Genomic DNA, 20269 nt, shown 5'->3' with positions numbered 1-20269 from the left:
TCGCTATGCCGTATGTTTTATCCCCGTGACTTATTTATTCCAAAACTGGAAGCCTGCATCCCCTACTCCCCTTCATCTATTTTGTCCATACCCTAACCCGACTCCTCTGGTGACCATTAGTTTGTTCTCAGTATTTATGGGTCTGTTTCTGCTTTTTATTTATTTATTTTTTTAGATTCCACATATACGTGAAATCTTCTGGTATTTATCTTTCTCATTTGACATATTTCTCTTAGCATAATACCTTCTAGGCCCATTGTGTTTTTGCACATGGCAAGGTGTTACCCTTTATATGGCTGACTAATATTCCGTTGTGTATGTATATCACATCTTTATCCATTCATCTGTCATTGGACACTTCGGTTCCTTCCACATTTTGGTATTTTTTCTTTTCTAACATCTGCATTCAATGCTATCCACTTCCCTGTAATTTGCTTCCATTGCATTCCACAAATTTTGTTTAGTTGTATTTTCATTTAGCTTAAAATATTTTAAAATTTCTCCTGAGATTTCTTCTTTGACCCATGTGTTATTCAGAAGTGTGCTGTTTAAGCTCCAAGTATTTTCAAGCTACCATTTATTGATTTCTAGTTTAATTTTATTGTAGTCTAAGAGCAGACATTATATAATTTTTGTCTTTTAAATTTTTGAAGGTGTGTTTTACAGTCCAGACTGGTGAATGTTCTATGTAAGCTTGAGAAGGATTTGTAATCTGCTGTTTTTGGATGCAGTGGTCTATACAGTTTACTGGACTGTGAACTTCACAGTACTTCTCAGTTTTTTCTTTCGAGTGGTACAGGATGGTTGGAGGGGGCTGGATTTGGGTATTACCCTTTCCCTAGGTAGTTTAGGCTCAGGTCCAGTAGCTTCTCCTGAGGTCAGCCCTTGTTAGAAGAACAGAATGCCCTGGCATATTTCACAATGGTTCCTTCTCCCCTCCTCCTCCTGGAAGCAGGAGGAATTATTTTTTTCTGATATTCACTGTGAGAAGACTTGGAAGTGAAATTCATAAAAGTGTTTGGGCCGGGGGTTCCCCCATGACTGTGTCCCCCTAAATTTTTTTTTGTTTTAACTCTCAGGGTTTTCCACACTGGGCCTCTGGTAGTCAGTCAGTCACAGTTCAGCTTTTCCTGTACTGGCATTAGTTCTTGCAGAGGTTTCTGTTTGTGGATTTCTGCTCTGGTAGTTTATAATTCTCCATATTCACCCGTCTGTCTCTCCAATCATTGAGGTAGCTGTTTCCTTTATGACCTCATTTCTCTGACAGATCTAAGAAGAGTTGTTGATTTTCAGTTTGTTCAGCTTTTATTTGTTGTCAGGATAAAGTTGTCGGGACGAAGTTTAAACTCCTTACTTGTTTGACTGGAAATAAGAAGCCCTCCGTTTTTACTGACGGACTTAGTTTTAATTTTACTGAAATTAAAACTAAGCCTAGAGTGACAGACCTAAGTTTTGAAGAGGAGTGTTTTGTGCTGTGAGATAAATAACATATAGTTTAAAGCATAACTCAAGAAATCAGGAAATTTTGTTACTTTCTGTTTTAGCATCATTTCAAGGAAAGCAGGATTACTTAAAATAAAGATTGAAGTGGATTCTAAATGCTAAGTCAGAGCCCAAGGGCCATTAATATTTGTAACACTATTGTATCTAGTTCTTTGGTCTTACAACTTTCTTATAAGCCAAGAAAATGATTTTATATTCCCTGGATTCTATCCTTATACCTGAAGCATCAGAAAGGAAGCGCATAGTGTAGCTCAGTATAAAACATTAGAAGCGTATGTTCCTAGCCCTTGAAAGTTTTAAGTCTATCTAGAAAACTAGACAGTTTTTATGTAAAGAACATTTATTTTCAGTCACATCCTAGAATATTAAAGATGGCTTTTTTAATATAAGGAGAAAATATGTAATTTAAAAATTTGTAGTCTCAAATCAGAGGATTGTTAAAAGGACCATTCATTTTTGTCAATATTAATTGCGAATGCAAATAAATATAAATAACTAAATACTGACTACTTGTGCATAAGCACATTTTTGGTGATGTCTCTTTGATTCATTTATATTTTAATATTTTTCTCAGTGAGTTAATTGATTAATCACATTAATTTAGTGATTATATTAAAATATTCATATGCTTTTGTTCAGTTTTTACATTATTTACATTACTACATTATACCTCATAAGTTTCTGTATTAAGTTATATGCGTTTTTTTCATTAAATAAGGACAAATGTTTCATTATAGCATAATAATAATATATTTCTAACATATAGTTTAAGACTGGCCTGTAGATGGAGACGAGGCTCTTGTAAAACCATTGGCGGATTAGGTTAAAGAGAATGTCTCTTTCTTTGCACAGGTAGAATAGTGTTGCTCATGAGCACACTTACCCATTTTTCCCAGGTCTTGGAGCCCTACCAGGGCTAACTAAATGTACTGATGTGTCCTGCAGTGGTGGCCTATCTCTCTAGAGAGCATTACAGTCAGTGACCATGCTGTTGTACCTACTAGTTCTTGGAAGAGAGAGTGTACAAACGGGTAAAGTGAGAGGATTTTTGTACATTGAGAGTTTTAAGTCTGAGTAGCTGAAAGAGTAAAAATTTAAAAATACATTTTAATAGCCATTTGTAATATTTCAGACATTCTAGGTATAAGAATTTTGTATTTTTTATGTAGTCTTAATTTTTAACTTTCAGAAAAGCTTTTTCATTTTTTATTTTCTTTTTCAGAAGCTAATCAAGTCTGGTAACATTGGCTATATCACTCACTTAAAACTTTTAATCATTTTCCCAAAGATAATTTTTATTTTTTTATTCTGTTTTATGATTTTATTTAGAACAGTTAAGCTATTGGTTTGTGACGAGATGGATTTTTTTTTGGGGGGGAAGCAAAGTTAAATAGACCAAACTTAGCTGTTAGATTAAACTAGATATTACAGTTTTGAATGCTGGGTTCACTATTATGGCAATCATGAAGAATTCCTGATACTATCTATGAGCAGCATTCATAACCTCTGGTATTTGTCTGAGTAAACGTCAGAGCACTCAAGGAGATAGTGATATTTAACAGACTACCCTGTACCAGAAAAGGAGGGGTAGAGGAAAAAAGAGCACAATATTTATGACTCTAGGAACTATAAGTTGTAATTTAATGAGATCAAAGCTTGTGCTGTTTATTCGCTGTGCTAACAGCTTTGAATAAAATGGTTAGAAAACAGACAATGTACTAAAAGTTCAGGATATTTAAAAGCTATAAGGGCTATAAAATCAAAAGCATATTTTCAGTGGAAAATCGTTTCGTGGAGGTCTCTGATTTTAATTTATTATGTTCTTAAGATTAAGTAATTAATATAAGAAAAAGAAAGACAGAAGAAATGATTAGTTTTTACTTTTGTCAGCCATATACTGGATTTTCACTCTTACCCTCCCCTTTCCCACTTTCTTGTTTCAGAACAATTATTGTAATAGGAATTGATGCATTTTAGAGTATCTCCTATAAAACTTAGCTAATTACAACAGCTCTATGTTTTCAGTTGAAAAGCGTAGAAAGCCATAGGAGTTTGTTGCCCTTTATAACCTTGACAGAAGAAATAATTTGTAGAAAAAGGATTTTCCTTTATTAATTCAGATAATTGTAAGCCACTTCATGTGAATATAAGTTTTAGTGACATACACTTCAGTTTAATTATACTTTTATCAGTAGAACGTTGTGTCTTAGGAGTAAAACTAGACTAGATCATTAGTGTGAAACTAGCATTAAAAGGCATCCAATAATTTACTTTCTAAGTTATTAGAATGTTTGTTTACTTCTTATAAGTGTGTCTTGCTTTAGGAAAATACAATATAAAAAATTAAAAGTTAAAAAATTGTTTCAAATTTTAAAAATTATCATTTTAGTGCACCAAAAAAAGCAGCTTAAAAGCAAGTTTTTAAAAACACCATTTTGTAAAGATGTACCTTATTTTAAATCCAGTATTATTGGTGGCTTTTTTAAAAAGAATCAATTGAGCACAAAAGATTTGTTTTTATTTTGTATTTATTTAATTTTATTTAATTTTTATTTCAGAGAGAGAGGGAGGGTGCAAGCAGGGAGAGGGGCAGAGGGAGGGAGAGGGAATCTCAGGCAGGCTCCACACTTGGCAGGGAGCCTGACCTGGGGTTTGATCTCATGACCCTGGGATCATGACACGAGTGGAAATTAAGAGTTGGGTGCTTAACCGACTGAGCCACTTAGATGCCCCAAAAGATTTGCTTTTAGCATTCAGATGATATTTGACTAAATACTGAGTAACAATATAAAAATTAGCCAAATATCCTGTAAATCTGAATTGAGATTAAAACTTTAAGGTCCTCTAACAGATATTTTCCTTTGAATTAATCTCCTAATTTTTTTAAATGTTTATTTATTTTTGATAGAGAGTGAGCAAGCGAGTACAAGTGGGGGAGGGGCAGAGAGAGAGAAAGGAAGACACAGAATCCGAAGCAGGCTCCAGGCTGTGAGCTGTCAGTGCAAAGCCCGATGCAGGACTTGAACTCACAAACTGTGAGATTATGACCTGAGCCGAAGTCAGATGCTTAACTCAGGCATCCCATAAATTTTTAAGAAATTAAATTAATTGCTGAAATTACTAGATTTTTTTTTTTAATACCCTTCAGTAACCATAGTCAGTTTAGCTCCCAACCCTTGTTTTTAAATGTTTATCCAGGGTGGAAATAATAAGAGCAATACATTGTTTTGTTCAATAAGTTTGTTAAGTCAAAGACCCTCTAGTTCTAGAGTAATGTTTTATTATACCATCTTATTTCTGTAATTGTTGTTCTCTAGCGTATTCTTGGATCTGTACTTATAGTGAAGAATTAACCTATTTTAAGGTCACAAATTTAGGGCTGTTGATTACAGCAGTCAAGGTTATTTTCTAGCCAAAAAAATACACTGGGGCAGAGGGAGAGAGAACAAGAATCTTAACCAGGCTAAAGGCTCCAGGAGCCTGATGCAGGGCTCAATCCCATCTGATCCCATTTGATTTCATTAAATCTTATTTTAGGTAAAGATAAGTCACAATTTTTTCATAATCATGTTCATCACTTTTTTCTTATTAGAGTCATTATAATGTTTAGTTCCTTTTATTTATTTAAAAAAAATTTTTTTTAACATTTATTCATTTTTGAGAGAGCACAGTGGGGAAGGGGCAGAGAGAGAGAGAGAGAGGGAGACACAGAATCCAAAGCAGGCTCCAGGCTCTAGGCTCTGAGCTGTCAGCACAGAGCCTGATGCAGGGCTTGAAATCATGGACCACGAGATAATGACCTGAGCTGAAGTCAGATAGTTAACTGACTGAGCCACCCAGGTGCCCCTGTTTAGTTCCCTTTAGATTCCTGAATGTATTAAGCTGCTATGGGATAAGTGTAAAACATGGCACCTTTCCTTGAGGAGCTCATGGTCTACAGGAAAATTCTTATTGTTTTTAGCTGTGAAAGAAGGAATCTTAATTCTTTAAATAAATAAAAGGATATTTAATTATATACCATTATTAAGAATTCAGACTATTTTAAAAGTAGAGAAAATAATCCTAGAATCCTTTAGATTCACCTTAGTAGTAATAATAGGTAACAGTGTCTAGCACATAGTAGCTACTCAACGTACACATTGCATGGAGTATTACATACCAGGCACTTTGTTAGTTTTTAAAAAATTATATTCCCAGTTTACAGATGAGGAACTTGATACAGAAGGAAGTTAAATAAGTTACCTAAAGCCAGGATTGGAACCTGTTTGGCTACAGAATGTACAATTAGAACCATTTTACTGATAGTAATGGCAGTATAAGCAATTTATTCACATAAGTTTCTTCGCTTTCTTATTCCCCGTTAGAAATCATATATTTGTTAAAAGAGGAAATTGTTAACTATTAATACTCCTGAAATACCAGCTCCTTATATGCCTTGACTATAAAGATCTATAGACCTGTATGTCCTTACCTTGAAACTTTATCATTAAATACTGCTTCCCTTGGGCTCTTTCATTTGGCCCTCTTCTTTCTCCAGTCAGAGCATTGTTTTCTATCATCTGTACTATTACACTCTCAAAGTTGTTCTCTTTACCTCTAGTCCTTCAGTCCTCACTACCTCACCCAGTCCATTTGTCTCCTCCTGCCAACACATAATTCCCTGCATAATATTTCTCATTTATTCTATTTATCTTTATTCATCATATTATCTTTTTCTTTAAAACTATACCTTTCGGGGCGCCTGGGTGGCTCAGTCGGTTAAGCGGCTGACTTCGGCTCAGGTCATGATCTCGCGGTCCGTGAGTTCTAGCCCCAGGTTGGGCTCTGTGCTGACAGCTCAGAGCCTGGAGCCTGCTTCAGATTCTGTGTCTCCCTCTCTCTGACCCTCCCCTGTTCATGCTCTGTCTCTCCCTGTCTCAAAAATAAATAAACGTTAAAAAAAAATTAAAAAAAAAACTATACCTTTCAACTATAGTCATTTCAAAGAGGTACTTGACCCAGATGTATATGGACGGGTGTTGCTTTTCTCTTTCCCCCTTTTATTTTCTTGTTTTTAAATATGAGCATAATGATTTCTGCCTTTATTATTTTATATATGTGAAATAAATATAAAACAATAAATGCATGGTAAAACACTTCAGAAAGTCCAACACACCATAGAAATTTATGGGATTATTGTTACTTGGTAAGGATTAAGGCAGTTTTGACGGATTCAGCTTTTTTGTACTACAAACTATAGGTGGTTTATTTGGATAGCCTTTCAAGACCACTGAAACACAGCATCATTTGCCTTTAAATTCCTTTATCAGATAATAAAGTCTGAAATTCCTTCTGACTCATCAACTGTTCTTTCTCCCTTCACACTTGAACTATTTTCTATTTCTATAACATCTGGTTCTCTCCAGACTATCTTCTTCAGATCATCTCTAAATTTCATGGAATCATATGGATCATCTAATCTGGTTTTTGTCTTTATTTGAGCTGCAGAACCCTCAGTGCGAGATGTGGGAGCTCAATATTAAGATAAATAAGGTAGAGCTGTTGTGATTGAAGGAAACGTTGGAGGAACACTGGACATATACCAGGGGCTCTTTCTCCTCTATTAGTAGCCATGAAGGGTCTCCATGGAACCTCTAGGACTTCTCAGAGCACAATTTAAAAACCATTAACTGGATCCAATCTCTCCTTTTTTTGGAAAGGGAACCAAAACCTCAAGGGAGTAGGTGAATTACTTAAGGTCAATCAGCTTGTAAAAAATACTCTCCATTTATCCTCTATTGTACTATGTAATGTTTGTAGTAAGTAATAGTCTAAACAACCTGTATATTTTACAATGTAGCTGAAATTTTTCTTGTAGTGGACATTGTGACAATTCCCCCAATATCCAGTCCACCTTATATGATCAGTCTGTCTCTAAGGCACTTAATATACTCTCCATTTTCCATGCCAGTGTTTGGTTCACGAATGAGCTTGTGATCTAGTTCTGGCCAGCAGGAAGGAAGTGGTTCAAAGAAAAATTTTCTTACTCTTCAGGGGTTCCAGGAAGACACAGTTGCTATGCAGTACCTATATTGGCCTCTTCCTATAGTCCTAACAGTGGAACAATGAGGACAGTCCCAGGAATGGAAAGTGGAGAAATAAAAATATCCTAGTCTTTGATAATACCTAGTCTTTAATAAATATCCTAGTCATTGAGTCCCTGAATCAACCAACACAAGAACCTGCCCAACTTTTAGTTTTTTAATTTTTTTAAATAAGTTTTTAATTTTAATTCCAGTTAACACACAGTGTCATATTTCAGGAATATAGTGATTCAGCAGTTATATACATTACTTAGTGCTCATCATACGTGCATTCTTTAATCCCCCATCACCTATCCCCATCCTCATCCCCCCATCCAACTCTCCTCTGGTAACCATCAGTTCTCTATAGTTAAGAGTCTGTTTCTTAGTTTCTCTCTCTCTCTTTCTCTCTCTCCCCCTCCCCCCCCCCCTCTTTTCCACAGTGGCTGCACCAGTTTGCTTTCCCACCAACAATGGTTACTGTTCTCTTTTCTGCATATCCTCGCCAACACTTGTTGTTTCTTGAGTTTTTGATTTTAGCCATTCTGACAGGCCTGAGGTGATAGCTCATTGTAGTTTTGATTTGCATTTCCCTGATGATGAGAGATATTGAATATCTTTTTATGTGTCTGTTTGCCATCTAAATTTCTCTTCAGAGAAATGTCTGTTCGTGTCTTCTGCCTATTTTTTAATTGGATTATTTGGTTTTTGAGTGTTGAGTTTTATAAGTTCTTTATATATTTTGGATACTCACCCTTTATCAATTATGTCACTTGCAAATATTTTCTCCCATTCTGTAGGTTGGCTTTTAATTTTGTTGATTGTTTCCTTTGCTGTGCAGAAGCTTTTTATTTTGATGTAGTTCCAATAGTTTATTTTTGCTTTTATTTCCCTTGCCTCGGGATATATCTAGAAAAATGTTGCTAAAACTGATGTCAGAGACATTACTGCCTGTGGTCTCTTCTAGGATTTTTATGGTTTCAGGTCTCACATTTAGGTCTTTAATCCATTTTGATTTTATTTTTGTGTATGGTGTAAGAAAGTGGTCCAGTTGCATTCTTTTGCATGTATCTGTCCAGTTTTCTCAGCACCATTTTTTGAAGAGACTTTTCTCATTGGATGTTCTTTCCTGCTTTGTCAAATATTACTTGACCATATATTTTTTATTTTTTTAATATTTATTTTTGAGAGAGAGAGAACAAGTGGGGGAGGGGCAGAGAGAGAGAGAGGGGGACAGAGAATCCAAAGCAGGCTCTAGGTTCTGAGCCTTCAGTGCAGAGTCCAACATGGGGTTTGGACCCACGAACTGTGAGATCATGACCTGAGCTGAAGTCAGACGCTTAACTGACTGAGCCACCCAAGAGCCCCTTAACCATATAATTATTTCTGGGTTTTCTGTTCTGTTCCATTGATCTATGTGTCTATTTTTTTAAAGTTGTTATTTATTGAGAGAGAGACAGACAGACAGACAGGAGTGGGGGAGTAGCAGAGAGAGGGGGAGAGAATCCCAAGCAGGCTCTGCACTGTCAGTGCAGAGCCCAACATGGGCTTCATCCCACCACCCTGGGATCATGACCTGAGCTGAAATCGAGACTCAGGCGCTTAACCAACTGAGCCACTCAGGTGCCCCTGTGTTTGGTATAATTGTAGATGGGATTGTTCTTTTTTTTTTTTTTTTTTAACATTTATTTTTTTGAGAGAGAAAGAGGCAGAGTGTGAGCAGGGGTGCGGCAGAGGGAGACACAGAATCTGAAGCAGGCTCCAGGCTCTGAGCTATCAGCACAGGGCCCAGTGTGGGGCTTGAACCCATAAACTGCAAGATCATGACCTGAAGTTGGATGCTCAACCAGCTGAGCCACCCAGATGCACCTAGATGGGATTGTTTTCTTTATTTCACGTTCTGCTGCTTTATTATTAGTGTATAGGAATGCAGCAGATTTCTGTGTCTGTTTTTGTTTTGTATCCTATGACCTTACTGAATTCATTTATCAGTTCTAGTAGTTTTTTGGTAGAGTCTTTAGGATTTTCTATGTATAGCATCATGTCATCTGCAAATGGTGAGAGTTTTATTTCTTCCTTACAAATTTGGATCCCTTTTATTTCTTTCTGTTGTATAATTGCTGGGACTAGGGCTTCCAGTACTATGTTGAATAAAAGTGAAGAACCTGCTCAACTTTGGACTCCCTGTTATGTGGAAGAATAAATGTCCTTAGTATTTGATGGTTTAAATATGGTTTTCTGATACCTGTAACCAAAGCATCCTAATTGATACTGCTGACACTTTGTGTTTTAATTACAGAATATTGTGTTTTGCAAAATATTGGATGTCTAAAATGTAAAATGGGTTCATTTTATATCATCTGTGTGATAAACTCACTTTTTAAGTGTCTTTTTTAAAAGAATTATTTATTTTTATTTTAGAGAGAATGCAAGCTGGGGAGAAGGGCAGAGGGAGAGAGAGAATTTTAAGCAGGCTCCATGCTCAGCTCAGAGCCCAATGTGGGGTTTAGTCTCATGACCCTGGGATTATGACCTGAGCTGAAATCAAGAGTTGGACAGTCAACCAACTGAGCCACCCAGGTGCCCTTTAAAGTTCTTTACAAATGCCTTTGGCTCCCTGATCATCATTTTTCTTCCATTCCTCCAAAGTTCTATCTTAAGGTCTCTGTTATTCTTTTCTCGTATTATCTCTTTGAGTTAGCTCATATTCTGTGATTCAGTGATTCACTTTATGCAGATGACTTTACGTTTCCAGCCTCACATTTCCCTTAATATCAGTTCTATATTTTCAGCTACCTGAAGGGTCATCTCTTTCTATGACTTATTGTAAATTCAGGGTCAGCAGAGCACATATTGGATTGATTCTTCATTCTCAACATCCCTCCTCTCTCCCCCGGCCATCCCCCAAATTCATACAACTCTCCTTTCAAAGGAAATCTTCTTGCTGACAGTGAAGATGAACCATTGCTAGGACATTGGAACTTCATTTGGGGGAATTTATCATGGGTAGCCTTTTATAATTTGAAAAAAAAAACATGAATGAAAGACTTTTATATCTATATCTCTATATAGATATAAAGATATCAATATAAATAATAACAACTTCTGGCTCAGGCTTAGTGATTTGTGCTTTTTTCGCTTGCTTGATAGTCTCAGATCGTTAACCTCTTGTTTCTTGTCTTAAATACATTTTTATCTATTTCATCAGTGAAGTAGACTTCCCATTTCTTTTCCATTTTCATGCTTTCTCTTCCACATTTTATGGTTTTCATTTTCATTTCTCCTAGCTTCACCTAGATATTCTGGAATAATTTTTTTCCTTCATTCCCTTTGTCTACTCAATTGTATCTTAAAATATCTCATATATTCCATTCTCCATTTCTCAGTAATATAGACATTTATCATCTCATGCCTGGATTAATAAAACAGCCCCTTAGCCAAAGTTCTTTTATCTGGTTTTTATTCACTTTTGTTGTCAAACTAACTTTATTAGGTTACTAGTGTAATGCATTGCTTCTATGTGCTGGACATGCTAGATATTTAGTATATATAGAAGGAACGATAGATTGAATAACTTCTCTTTTGCCTAATGAATCAAGTCCCAAATGTTTTCTACTTTATTGAGACAAATTGACATATAACATTATGTAAGTATAGGTGTCCAACATATGATTTAGTCCCATACTTCTTTAATTGGCCTTCCAGAACTTCCAAAGTCTGGCCACATTCTACATCTTCAGCATTGTTTCCTACTATTTATTAAGCATCTTCTGTTCTATTTAATGCAAAAATCTTTGTTGCAATTATTATAATTCTTCACTATGCCTTTCTTTTTTTGCCTTTGCTCCCCTCCATTTCTCCTGTCCACACTCGAAATGCCTTCTCTCAGTTTACTTGTATTAAACAGGATTGAGTCAGGAAACAGATGGCACATTGGAATAGGTAAAAGAGAAAAGTTTGATGAAGAAGCTGTTTACAAAGTTATGGGCAGGGTTCAGGGGAACCAACAGGGATAATGAATCACCACAGTGATAGAAGCAGTGGGGGAATGATTATACCACATAAACCCCAAGGGAAAGGGAAGGAAGCAGCTACTGGGAACCTGGAGAGAGCTATAGGCACAGCTGTAGAAGAAAGCTGAATTCAGAAGCTGTGACCTTTGGCAAAGGTACAGAGCTATTGTCATTTCGTGGCCATATAGGGAGAAAACTGGGGAAATACCTCTATCTGTCTGTCTTCCCAGGATACTGATTTACTGGTGCCTTCCAGAGATTGAACCCAGCCAGAAGCAAGAAAAACTGCTACATCCACAGATATCAGCACACAGGGGACAGAGCAGTATGGAGAAAGGGTGGAGAGTGAGTCAGGAGAGACAAATGGAGAAAATCCAGTATATTACTCATTCTTCAAGGCCTGCCTTCTTTGTTCAGACTTCTTTCATTATTCAGTATATGCTGATTGTTCTCTTTGTACCAGCCATTAATTTGCCTGCTTTTCTAAGCATGAAGTCCTGTCTCTTGACCCATGTTTTTAAAAAAAATTTTTTTATTTATTTATAAACATTTATTTATTTTTGAGACAGAGACAGAGCATGAACAGGGGAGGGTCAGAGAGAGGGAGACACAGAATCCAAAACAGGCTCCAGGCTCTGAGCTGTCAGCACAGAGCCCGACGCGGGGCTCAAACTCACGGACCGCGAGATCATGACCTGAGCCAAAGTCGGCCGCCCAACCGACTGAGCCACCCAGGCGCCCCTCTTGACCCATGTTTTACTTTAGCAGTCATTTTAGGCAGTGCACATATCTAAAAGGGACATGTGAACTAAGGTCAGTTAATCCTTTCTTCTGGATTTTGAACTAGGTATTGAGTTATGATTGGGTGAAGTTTTCTCTGGGCAGCTGAAGCTATAACATGAAGAACTCTGGAAGTTTTGGCAGCACTATTTTCTGCTGTTCCTTTTTCAGCTTCCTTGATATTACACTCTTGATTTTCCACCTACCTCAGCTGACTGTACTTCCTTCTAATATTAGCTTCTCTAATCCATGAGTGTTGGAGTTCTTTAGGACTCAGTCATTTGCCATCTTCTGTCTTCTAACTAATAACTCTAAGTGATTGCACCTGTTTCCATGGCTTTGTATTCTATTATATACTATATTATACTACATATATGTATATACTGTACTCTGATATGTGAGAAATGTGTTTATTTTGAAAAAAATACTAATCAGTACAATGAAGAAAATAAAAATTTCCTGTAGTCTTACCACCCTAATGAACTTTTTTTTCCCTTCAGAAGAGTTGTTATTATTTATTCAGTTCTTACAGTCTTTTGGTTTTTAATTTTTTTTAACAAATTCTTTTTTTTTTAATTTAAATCAAAGTTACTTAACATATAGTGTAATAATGATTTCAGGCATAGAATTTAGTGGTTCATCACTTACATACAACACTGACTGCTCATCCCAACAAGTGTCCTCCTTAATGCCCATCGCCTATTTAGCCCATCACCCCATCCAACACCCCTCCAGCAACCTTTAGTTTGTTCTCTGTATTTAAGAGTCTCTTATGGTTTGTCTCCCTCTCTGTTTTTATCTTATTTTTGCTTCCCTTCCCCTATGTTCATTTGTTTTGTTTCTTAAATTCCACATATGAGTGAAATCATATATTTGTCTTTCTCTTACTTTGCTTAGTATAATACACTCTAGTTGCATCCATGTTGTTGTAAATGGCAAGATTTCATTTTTTTTGATAACCTAGTAACACTCCATTGTGTGTGTGTGTGTGTATGTATCACATCTTCTTTATCCATTCATCAGTCAATGGACATTTGGGATTTTCCATACTTGGGCTATTGTCAATAGTGCTGCTGTAAACATTGGGGTGCACATACCCCTTTGAATCAGTGTTTTTGTGTCCTTTGGATAAATACCTAGTAGTGCAATTGCTGGGTCATAGGGCAGTCCTATTTTTATTTTTTTGAGTAACCTCCATACGGTTTTCCAGAGTGGCTGCACCAGTTTGCATTCCCACCAGCAGTGCAAAAGGCTCCTCTTTCTCTGCATCCTAGCCAACATCTGTTGTTGCCTGAGTTTAGCCATTCTGATAGGTGTGAGGTGATATCTCATTATGGTTTTGATTTGTATTTCCCTGATGATGAGTGATGGTGAGCATTTTTCATTACATACCATCTTTTAAAAGTTGAAGTGTGTTAGGATTCTTAACTGTAAGTTGATTTTGTCAGCAAAAGAACTTAAAACTTTTTTAAATGGTTATTTTTGAGAGAGAGAGGAGAGAGAGAGAGCATGCGCGTGCAAGTGAGTGGAGAAGGGGCAGAGAGAGAGGGAGACACAGAATCCAAAGCAGGCTCCAGGCTCTGAGTTGTCAGCACAGAGCCTGATGTGGGGCTCAAACCCACGAAGTGCAAGCTCATGACCTGAGCCAAAGTCAGCTGCTCAAGCGACTGAGCCACCCAGTTGCCCCAGCAAAGGAATTTAGATGTTGGTCATCTCAGACTTAGAAAATGGTCAGAGAGGGAACCTATGCAGTATTGAAGAGCATGCCATAAAATCAACTTCCAGTCCTGAGTATTGTATGTTGTCACTATTGACTGTAATGATGCTGCTACGCTACTGTGGTGTCATTGTTGCCCATGGAAACTTGATGTTACTAGCATTGCCCCTGCAGACTGCCAACAGATGGATTTGCAACAGTTCTTGTTCTTTGTGGTATTAGTTTCTGATCCAATATCCAGGACAGGTGTATCTGATTAGCACAGTCTGGCCTCATGCTCATAAAGCTAGTATATGCCATGTCTGGCTTCTCTAGTGGGCAGTGGACTCTTGTAGACCAGAATTCAAAGGGAGTTCAGATACTGTGTAGTTAAGAATGTGGAAATCACATTCTTGAGTGTTTAATATAGTGAGTATACACAGAACAGCAGTATAATAAATTATACACCAATTCAGAAGTTGGTATTTCAGAATTATAATGTGTTTGGATGATATCTGTTAAGCTCAATGGATATGTAACTTCACAAATGAAGACTTCTTTTATATCCCCTGCGATTCTAATAATCTGCAGTGATGCTAGAGGTTTTTTTTGAGTTACAAATCTTATGTCTTTCTCCTACTTAGAATCCTTCAATTTTTTTTTTTTTGAGAGGGAGGAGGGGCAAAGGGAGAGGGAGAGAGAGAATCTTAAGCAGGCTCCATGCCCATCATGGAGCCCAACATGGGGCTAGATCTCATGACCCTGAGATCATAACCTGAGTCCAAATCAAGAGTCAGACACTTAACTGACTGAGCCACCCAGGTGCCCCCAAATCCTTTAATTATTACCTCATTGACTAGAGGATAAAATTAAAACTTTTTATCTTGGCCCACAAATCCCTTTCAAAATTTGAATCTTGTCAAATTTCTAGCCACAATCACAAATACTCTACCCCTCCCCCTTACCCATAACATATAAGCTCCAACTATATCCTATTCTGGTTCCCTGAAAAATACCATGCTCTTTTATGTTTCTGCATGTTTGTACGTGTAGAATCTTTTTGTCTGGAATGTGTACTCCTTTTTTGTCTTCTTTGCAAATTCATCTTTGAAGACTCCATTCAGAAACTGCTTTTCCTAATAGTGCCTTCTTGATGCCCTCAACCAAACTCCTTCTTTCTTTATGTTTCTGTGCATTCCTATACTTTAGCAATCATCACATTATATTGTGATTATTTCTTACAGAAACTTTTATTAGATGCTAACAAACTTGGAAACTGATAATCTTTTATTTCCTTTTTTTTTATCTCAGAAGATTTTTGTTAAGTAAGTAATAAATAAAAACACCGTACTTCCGGTTGGTTAGTTCATTTGGTTTGTGTGCTCTTTTTAAGAGGAAAAAATCCTGCATTCTATCCTTGTATCATTGTGTCTATGGTCATAGCCACAAAATAGCATTCCCACCTTGGCTAATTATCTTGCAACAGAACTAGGGGAAATAGACCTTGATGGACCAGTAATATTGTCTTAAATGATAGGTTTAAAATGGTCTTTAAAACTGTCAGAAAAGTACCTTGCTGTGATGAAATGTTTATACTGAATTTTCTGTTTATATTTCTTATGTTAAGGAACTTAAAAAAGTTACCTCAGACTTGATAAAGTCCAAGGTCACATGTCAACAAGAGATAGGAGAAGAAAACATCCATTTAACAATTAAAGAACAAAAATTTCAAGAACTTCAAGAAAGATTCAACATGGTATTTAATTAAATGCATTCATGTTTATATAATTGTTTTTGTAAAATTTATGAGAATTTCAGGATTATAATATAAAAGCATTCCTTTGTAAAGTTAATATATCTAGTAAAAAAAAGGTATTATGAATTATTTTTCACTCTAGGTAATTTTTGCCATTATCAGCAAGAATTTAAGACAATAAAATTTGTCTATAACCATTTTATTTCCACTTTAATGTAGTGTCAGGTAATCTTATGGTACAATGGTGTCTCCAGAAAAGCTTTTGGAGATCAGAAATTTTGTAGTTTTTTTAGCATTAATATTTATAAATTTGTACACCAGCCTATATTGGGTGTCTAATACAGTCTTTATTTCACTAGAACCACTACTTCCCCAGCAAACAAATGTTGGTACTCTGGGGTGGTAAGGGGTCATGACACTCCTAAACTTGTTGAGCACTGAATTAAATGTAGAATTCTCTGAATTTTATGTCATAACTTTAAAATTACTCAATTTTTTAAAGGAATTGGAATTAAATAAGAAGATTAATGAAGAGATTACACATATTCAAGAAGAAAAACAGGCAAGCAATCATAAGATATTTTGGAAGCCAGTAAATATTTTTAAAACTGATATAACGTGAGAAATAAACAAGTTCAGTAACAAATGGAATCATGTGTAGGTCAGTTGCTAGCACATAGTAAGCACTCAGGGTCATTTGAATGGATACATGTGAACCTTTATAATCAGGTCTCACATATGCTCCCATTAAAAAACAAATCAGAGAAATGGGAAGATGTTTGTCATAGGGGACAAGCTTCCAATTACAGTATGAGCAAGTTCTTGGGGTTTAATGTACAGCATGATGATTTTAGTTAACAGTACTGTATTACATACTTGAAAGTTGTTGAGAGTAGATCTTAAATGTTCTCACCACACACACACACACAAATTGGAATTATGTGAAGTGGTAGAGATGTTAATTAATCTTATGGTAATTATTTAGCACTATATACGTCTATCAAATCATCATGTTATGCAACTTAAGTTTACTCAATGTTACGTGTCAATTATATCTTAATAAAGTTGGGAAAATATTACAATATTTAATTAATAAAAAGGATAAAAATAAATCAGTGTTTTCCTTGATAGTTTAGACCATTGGGACCCTAGCAGGTAATTACTGAAATGTGTGTATGCTTAGAGCATACATTTACAGGATGTTATACTCTCATTTAAATCTATTTGATATTTATAATTTTTCTATTTAAAAAAAAGGTCCATGAAAGAAAAGTTCTGTTTCTTTTTTTTCTTTTCTGCTTTTCTTCCATTTCATTATGAATGCATATCATGACATTTTAGCCCGTTAGCAGTATGACATTTTAGTAGTGATATGTTTACCTTTTTTAAGACAAGCCAACAATAATTTTTGTTTTGAATTCTTCACATTTTTCAGTAGTGTCTCATAATCCATGGTCCCTTTCAAAAAACTTTGTTAATTATTTGAAGAACTCTTGGAAATAGTACTTTGTAAGAAATTATACAAGTTATTTTAGATATTAAGTTAGTAAAATATGCTATTTATTTCAGTATCTTGTTATGGTATTTAAATTAAACTATAAAGATAATAAGTTAAGAAATTAGAAAAAGTACTTTAAGAATGAATTTAGAAACATACCTACAAAATTTTTTCAACTAATATATTTATACTCTTTTAAAGGATATCATCACTTCTTTCCAACATATGCAGCAGTTACTTCAGCATCAAACTGAAGTTAATACTGAACTGGAAGCAGAGTTGAAGGTGTTGAAAGAAAATAATGAGGTTGTATATAGATATATAGATATAGATATAGTGTATTTATATCTAATGAGCTTTACCTGTTTAGTTGCATTTATCTGCCCAACTTTATCTGGGATCATTTTGAATTTTAGGGGTAAGATACGGCCTTCTTCACCAACTTGGTATCAATGTCTAAAGTAATGAATATATGTGTGTATATATATGTTTCTTTAATTTAAATTTAAGTCACTAGTTAAGTGTTTAGTTTTATCAAGTATCTGACTTAATTTTGTAACAGATTGGATGAGATTTTTTTTCTTTGTCTTAGAATTGTGGCAAAGACCAAAACTGAAAATAGAAGGTGATAAGTGTCACCATATTCTAAGAGAACAGTCAGTGAACTCCCAGAAATTGAGGCAGACCCCTCTTCATGGGTTTAGGTAGAACTGGCCCTGTTATCACAGCAATCACACCATCATCTTATTTCCATATTTTTAAAAAAAATGGAGAGAGGAAGAAATTATGGTCACTGATGTTTTGGGAGTAACAGTTCCATAAGAGAGGCTTTTCTATTACATCCCTAGTTGGGAGGGGTCATACATTTCCCCTAATAAGCTAAGTGAAGGAGTCTATGTGAAAATCATGTAAAGATTGGGGTACAAAAAGGGGAAAGTGCCATCTTGTTTTGTGGATGGATGCTTGAGATGCTGTAAAAACTTGAAGGTTCACTCTGGTGTTGGCAGTAGAATAAAATGTGATAAGTTCATGTGGAAGAACTGGCATATGTTTTTTGAAGTTTGGAATTATACCAAGAGCATATAGACTAGTGCACAGTTATGTTCCAGAAATTTCAAGGAGGAAAGTTTTTGAAGTGATCTTTACCAATGGGGCTTGACATGTATTATGCTTGTTCCAATACTGTATGGCCCAGTAAGGGCGCAGAAGAGAGACATTTGGTGGTTTCTTGGTTCCACATGAAGGAACATGGAGGTTAGTGGAAGGGCAGAAATTGCTCTGTGTCCCCCTGGCCAAGTGATTGGATTTCTAAGTCAAGAGAAGGAGGTGGGGACATGTTCCACTGGGGTGGCCAGTGGAAGATATTTGTGTTCCTCTGAAGGAAATCTTGGAAATGAAGGTAAAGCTGAACATTTTTCAAGAAAATTACAATCACAGGGTACCTGGGTGTCTCAGTCAGTTGGGCATCTGACTCGATTTGGGCTCAGGTCATGATCTCACGGTTTGTGGGTTCCAGCCCTGTGCAGAACCTACTTGGGATTCTCTCTCTCTCTCTCTCTCTCTCTCTCAAAAATAAGCTTAAAAAAAAAAAAAGAGAAAACTACGATCACTTCCCATGGAAAGACCACCATCCACAGAGGCCAAGGCCAACTTCCTGGGTATATAGCCAGTGCAGTTGCATAGGGATCCATACTCAGAAGGGCTTTTTGCTTCAGGTTTAATGTTCTGTGTTCACTGTCTTGAAATTTTCATCTTTAAATTTATGTTTTGTAAATTAAGTCTGATGGGAAAATGGAGCATGCACTGGAGTCTTGGAGCCTCAGCTCAGGCTTTGCTGTGTCTCCTACTGCCTCTCAGGATGAATTTTTGGCTGCTGGTTCTGCCATACTTTGGTATGCTAGGCCCTGCCTGGCCTCATCCTCTCTGCTTCTGCTCCACCACTGTTGTGGTCACGTTCCTGGGGAGAGGTTTGTGTTCTACTGTTGCTCTTTATGTTTGGTGGAGGGCTAGATATAGCAGGGAGGGTCTGGGTCCATTGCATATGTCTGCAGCATCATCTGTCTCAGGTTGGCAATACCTTGGCACATTAGGTAGGTGACTTGGCAGGGGGTGAGTCCTCAATCCAGGTACTGAGATGTATCCCTGCCTGGCATTTGCAATCTGTTGGGGGTTACCCATCTGCCATGAGTTGGGGCAGAGGTCCCATGGGACAGGAAGATTGACTTCCTCACCCCCAGCCAGGACATACATGGGTCCAGCAGCTTTCAGGAGGCAGAACTCAGTAGCTGGTGGATCTACTAGTGTTGAGTTGTATGGTGAGGTCCTCAGGCATCTGTGAGGATCTGAATTTGCCCTATGAGTATCCCTTTGCCCAGGGGCCCATGACATTAAATAGAAAGTAAAAAGCACGATGACATGATAAGCTCATACGGAGAGAGAGAAAGGGGGAGTGACCATGAAGGAAGGAAAAAGTTTTGTATTTTCGTATCTTCAATAGCACCTTTTCCGTGCTTTTTAAATTTTGCACTGGGCCCCACAAAGTATGTTGAATTCATCATCATTGACTGGAGCCAGACTTAACCTGAACAATGCCAGAGTTGTCTCCTCATCATTGATGTTCTATGACTAATTATGTAAAGAGAGTTTTGGCTTTTTTATTTCTCTTGCCTGCCCCTAATATTATAAAACTTAGACCTGGAGGGACGCCTGGGTGGCTCAGTCGGTTAAGCATCCAACTCTTAATTTTGGCTCAGGTCATGATCTCACAGTCATGAGATTGAGCCCCCTTGCAGGATTCTGAGCTGACAGCACGGAGCCTGGTTGGGATTCTCTCTCTCTTTCTCTCTGCACCTCTCCCTCCTCAAAATAAATTAACTTAAAACAAAAACAAAAACAATTTAGACCTGGAAGAGAGAGAGGGAAGAGGTATGCCAGAGTCAAACTCCTCCTTCCTCTTAACCT

At 36.7% G+C, this 20269-nt stretch overlaps 1 protein-coding gene across 3 annotated transcripts in view; it reads left to right on the top strand.

Annotated features, from left to right (window-relative positions):
- Positions 1-20269, top strand: part of CCDC73 (coiled-coil domain containing 73) — a 157352-nt gene that overhangs the window by 109522 nt on the left and 27561 nt on the right. For 2 of the 3 annotated variants that reach the window (XM_007082027.3, XM_042957947.1), the window contains exons 10-12: positions 15682-15810; positions 16313-16372; positions 17510-17614. In XM_007082027.3, coding sequence (XP_007082089.2) covers positions 15682-15810; positions 16313-16372; positions 17510-17614 — 294 coding nt within the window. Of the gene's footprint in view, positions 1-14252; positions 14291-15681; positions 15811-16312; positions 16373-17509; positions 17615-20269 lie in introns of those variants that run through there. The other variant, XM_042957948.1, reaches the window with a different exon arrangement.

Source organism: Panthera tigris, chromosome D1 (genome assembly GCF_018350195.1).
Source record: "Panthera tigris isolate Pti1 chromosome D1, P.tigris_Pti1_mat1.1, whole genome shotgun sequence".
NCBI classification, from domain to species: domain Eukaryota; kingdom Metazoa; phylum Chordata; class Mammalia; order Carnivora; family Felidae; genus Panthera; species Panthera tigris.
Note: the sequence above shows the minus strand (reverse complement) of the source record. Positions and strands in the feature narration are given on the sequence as shown.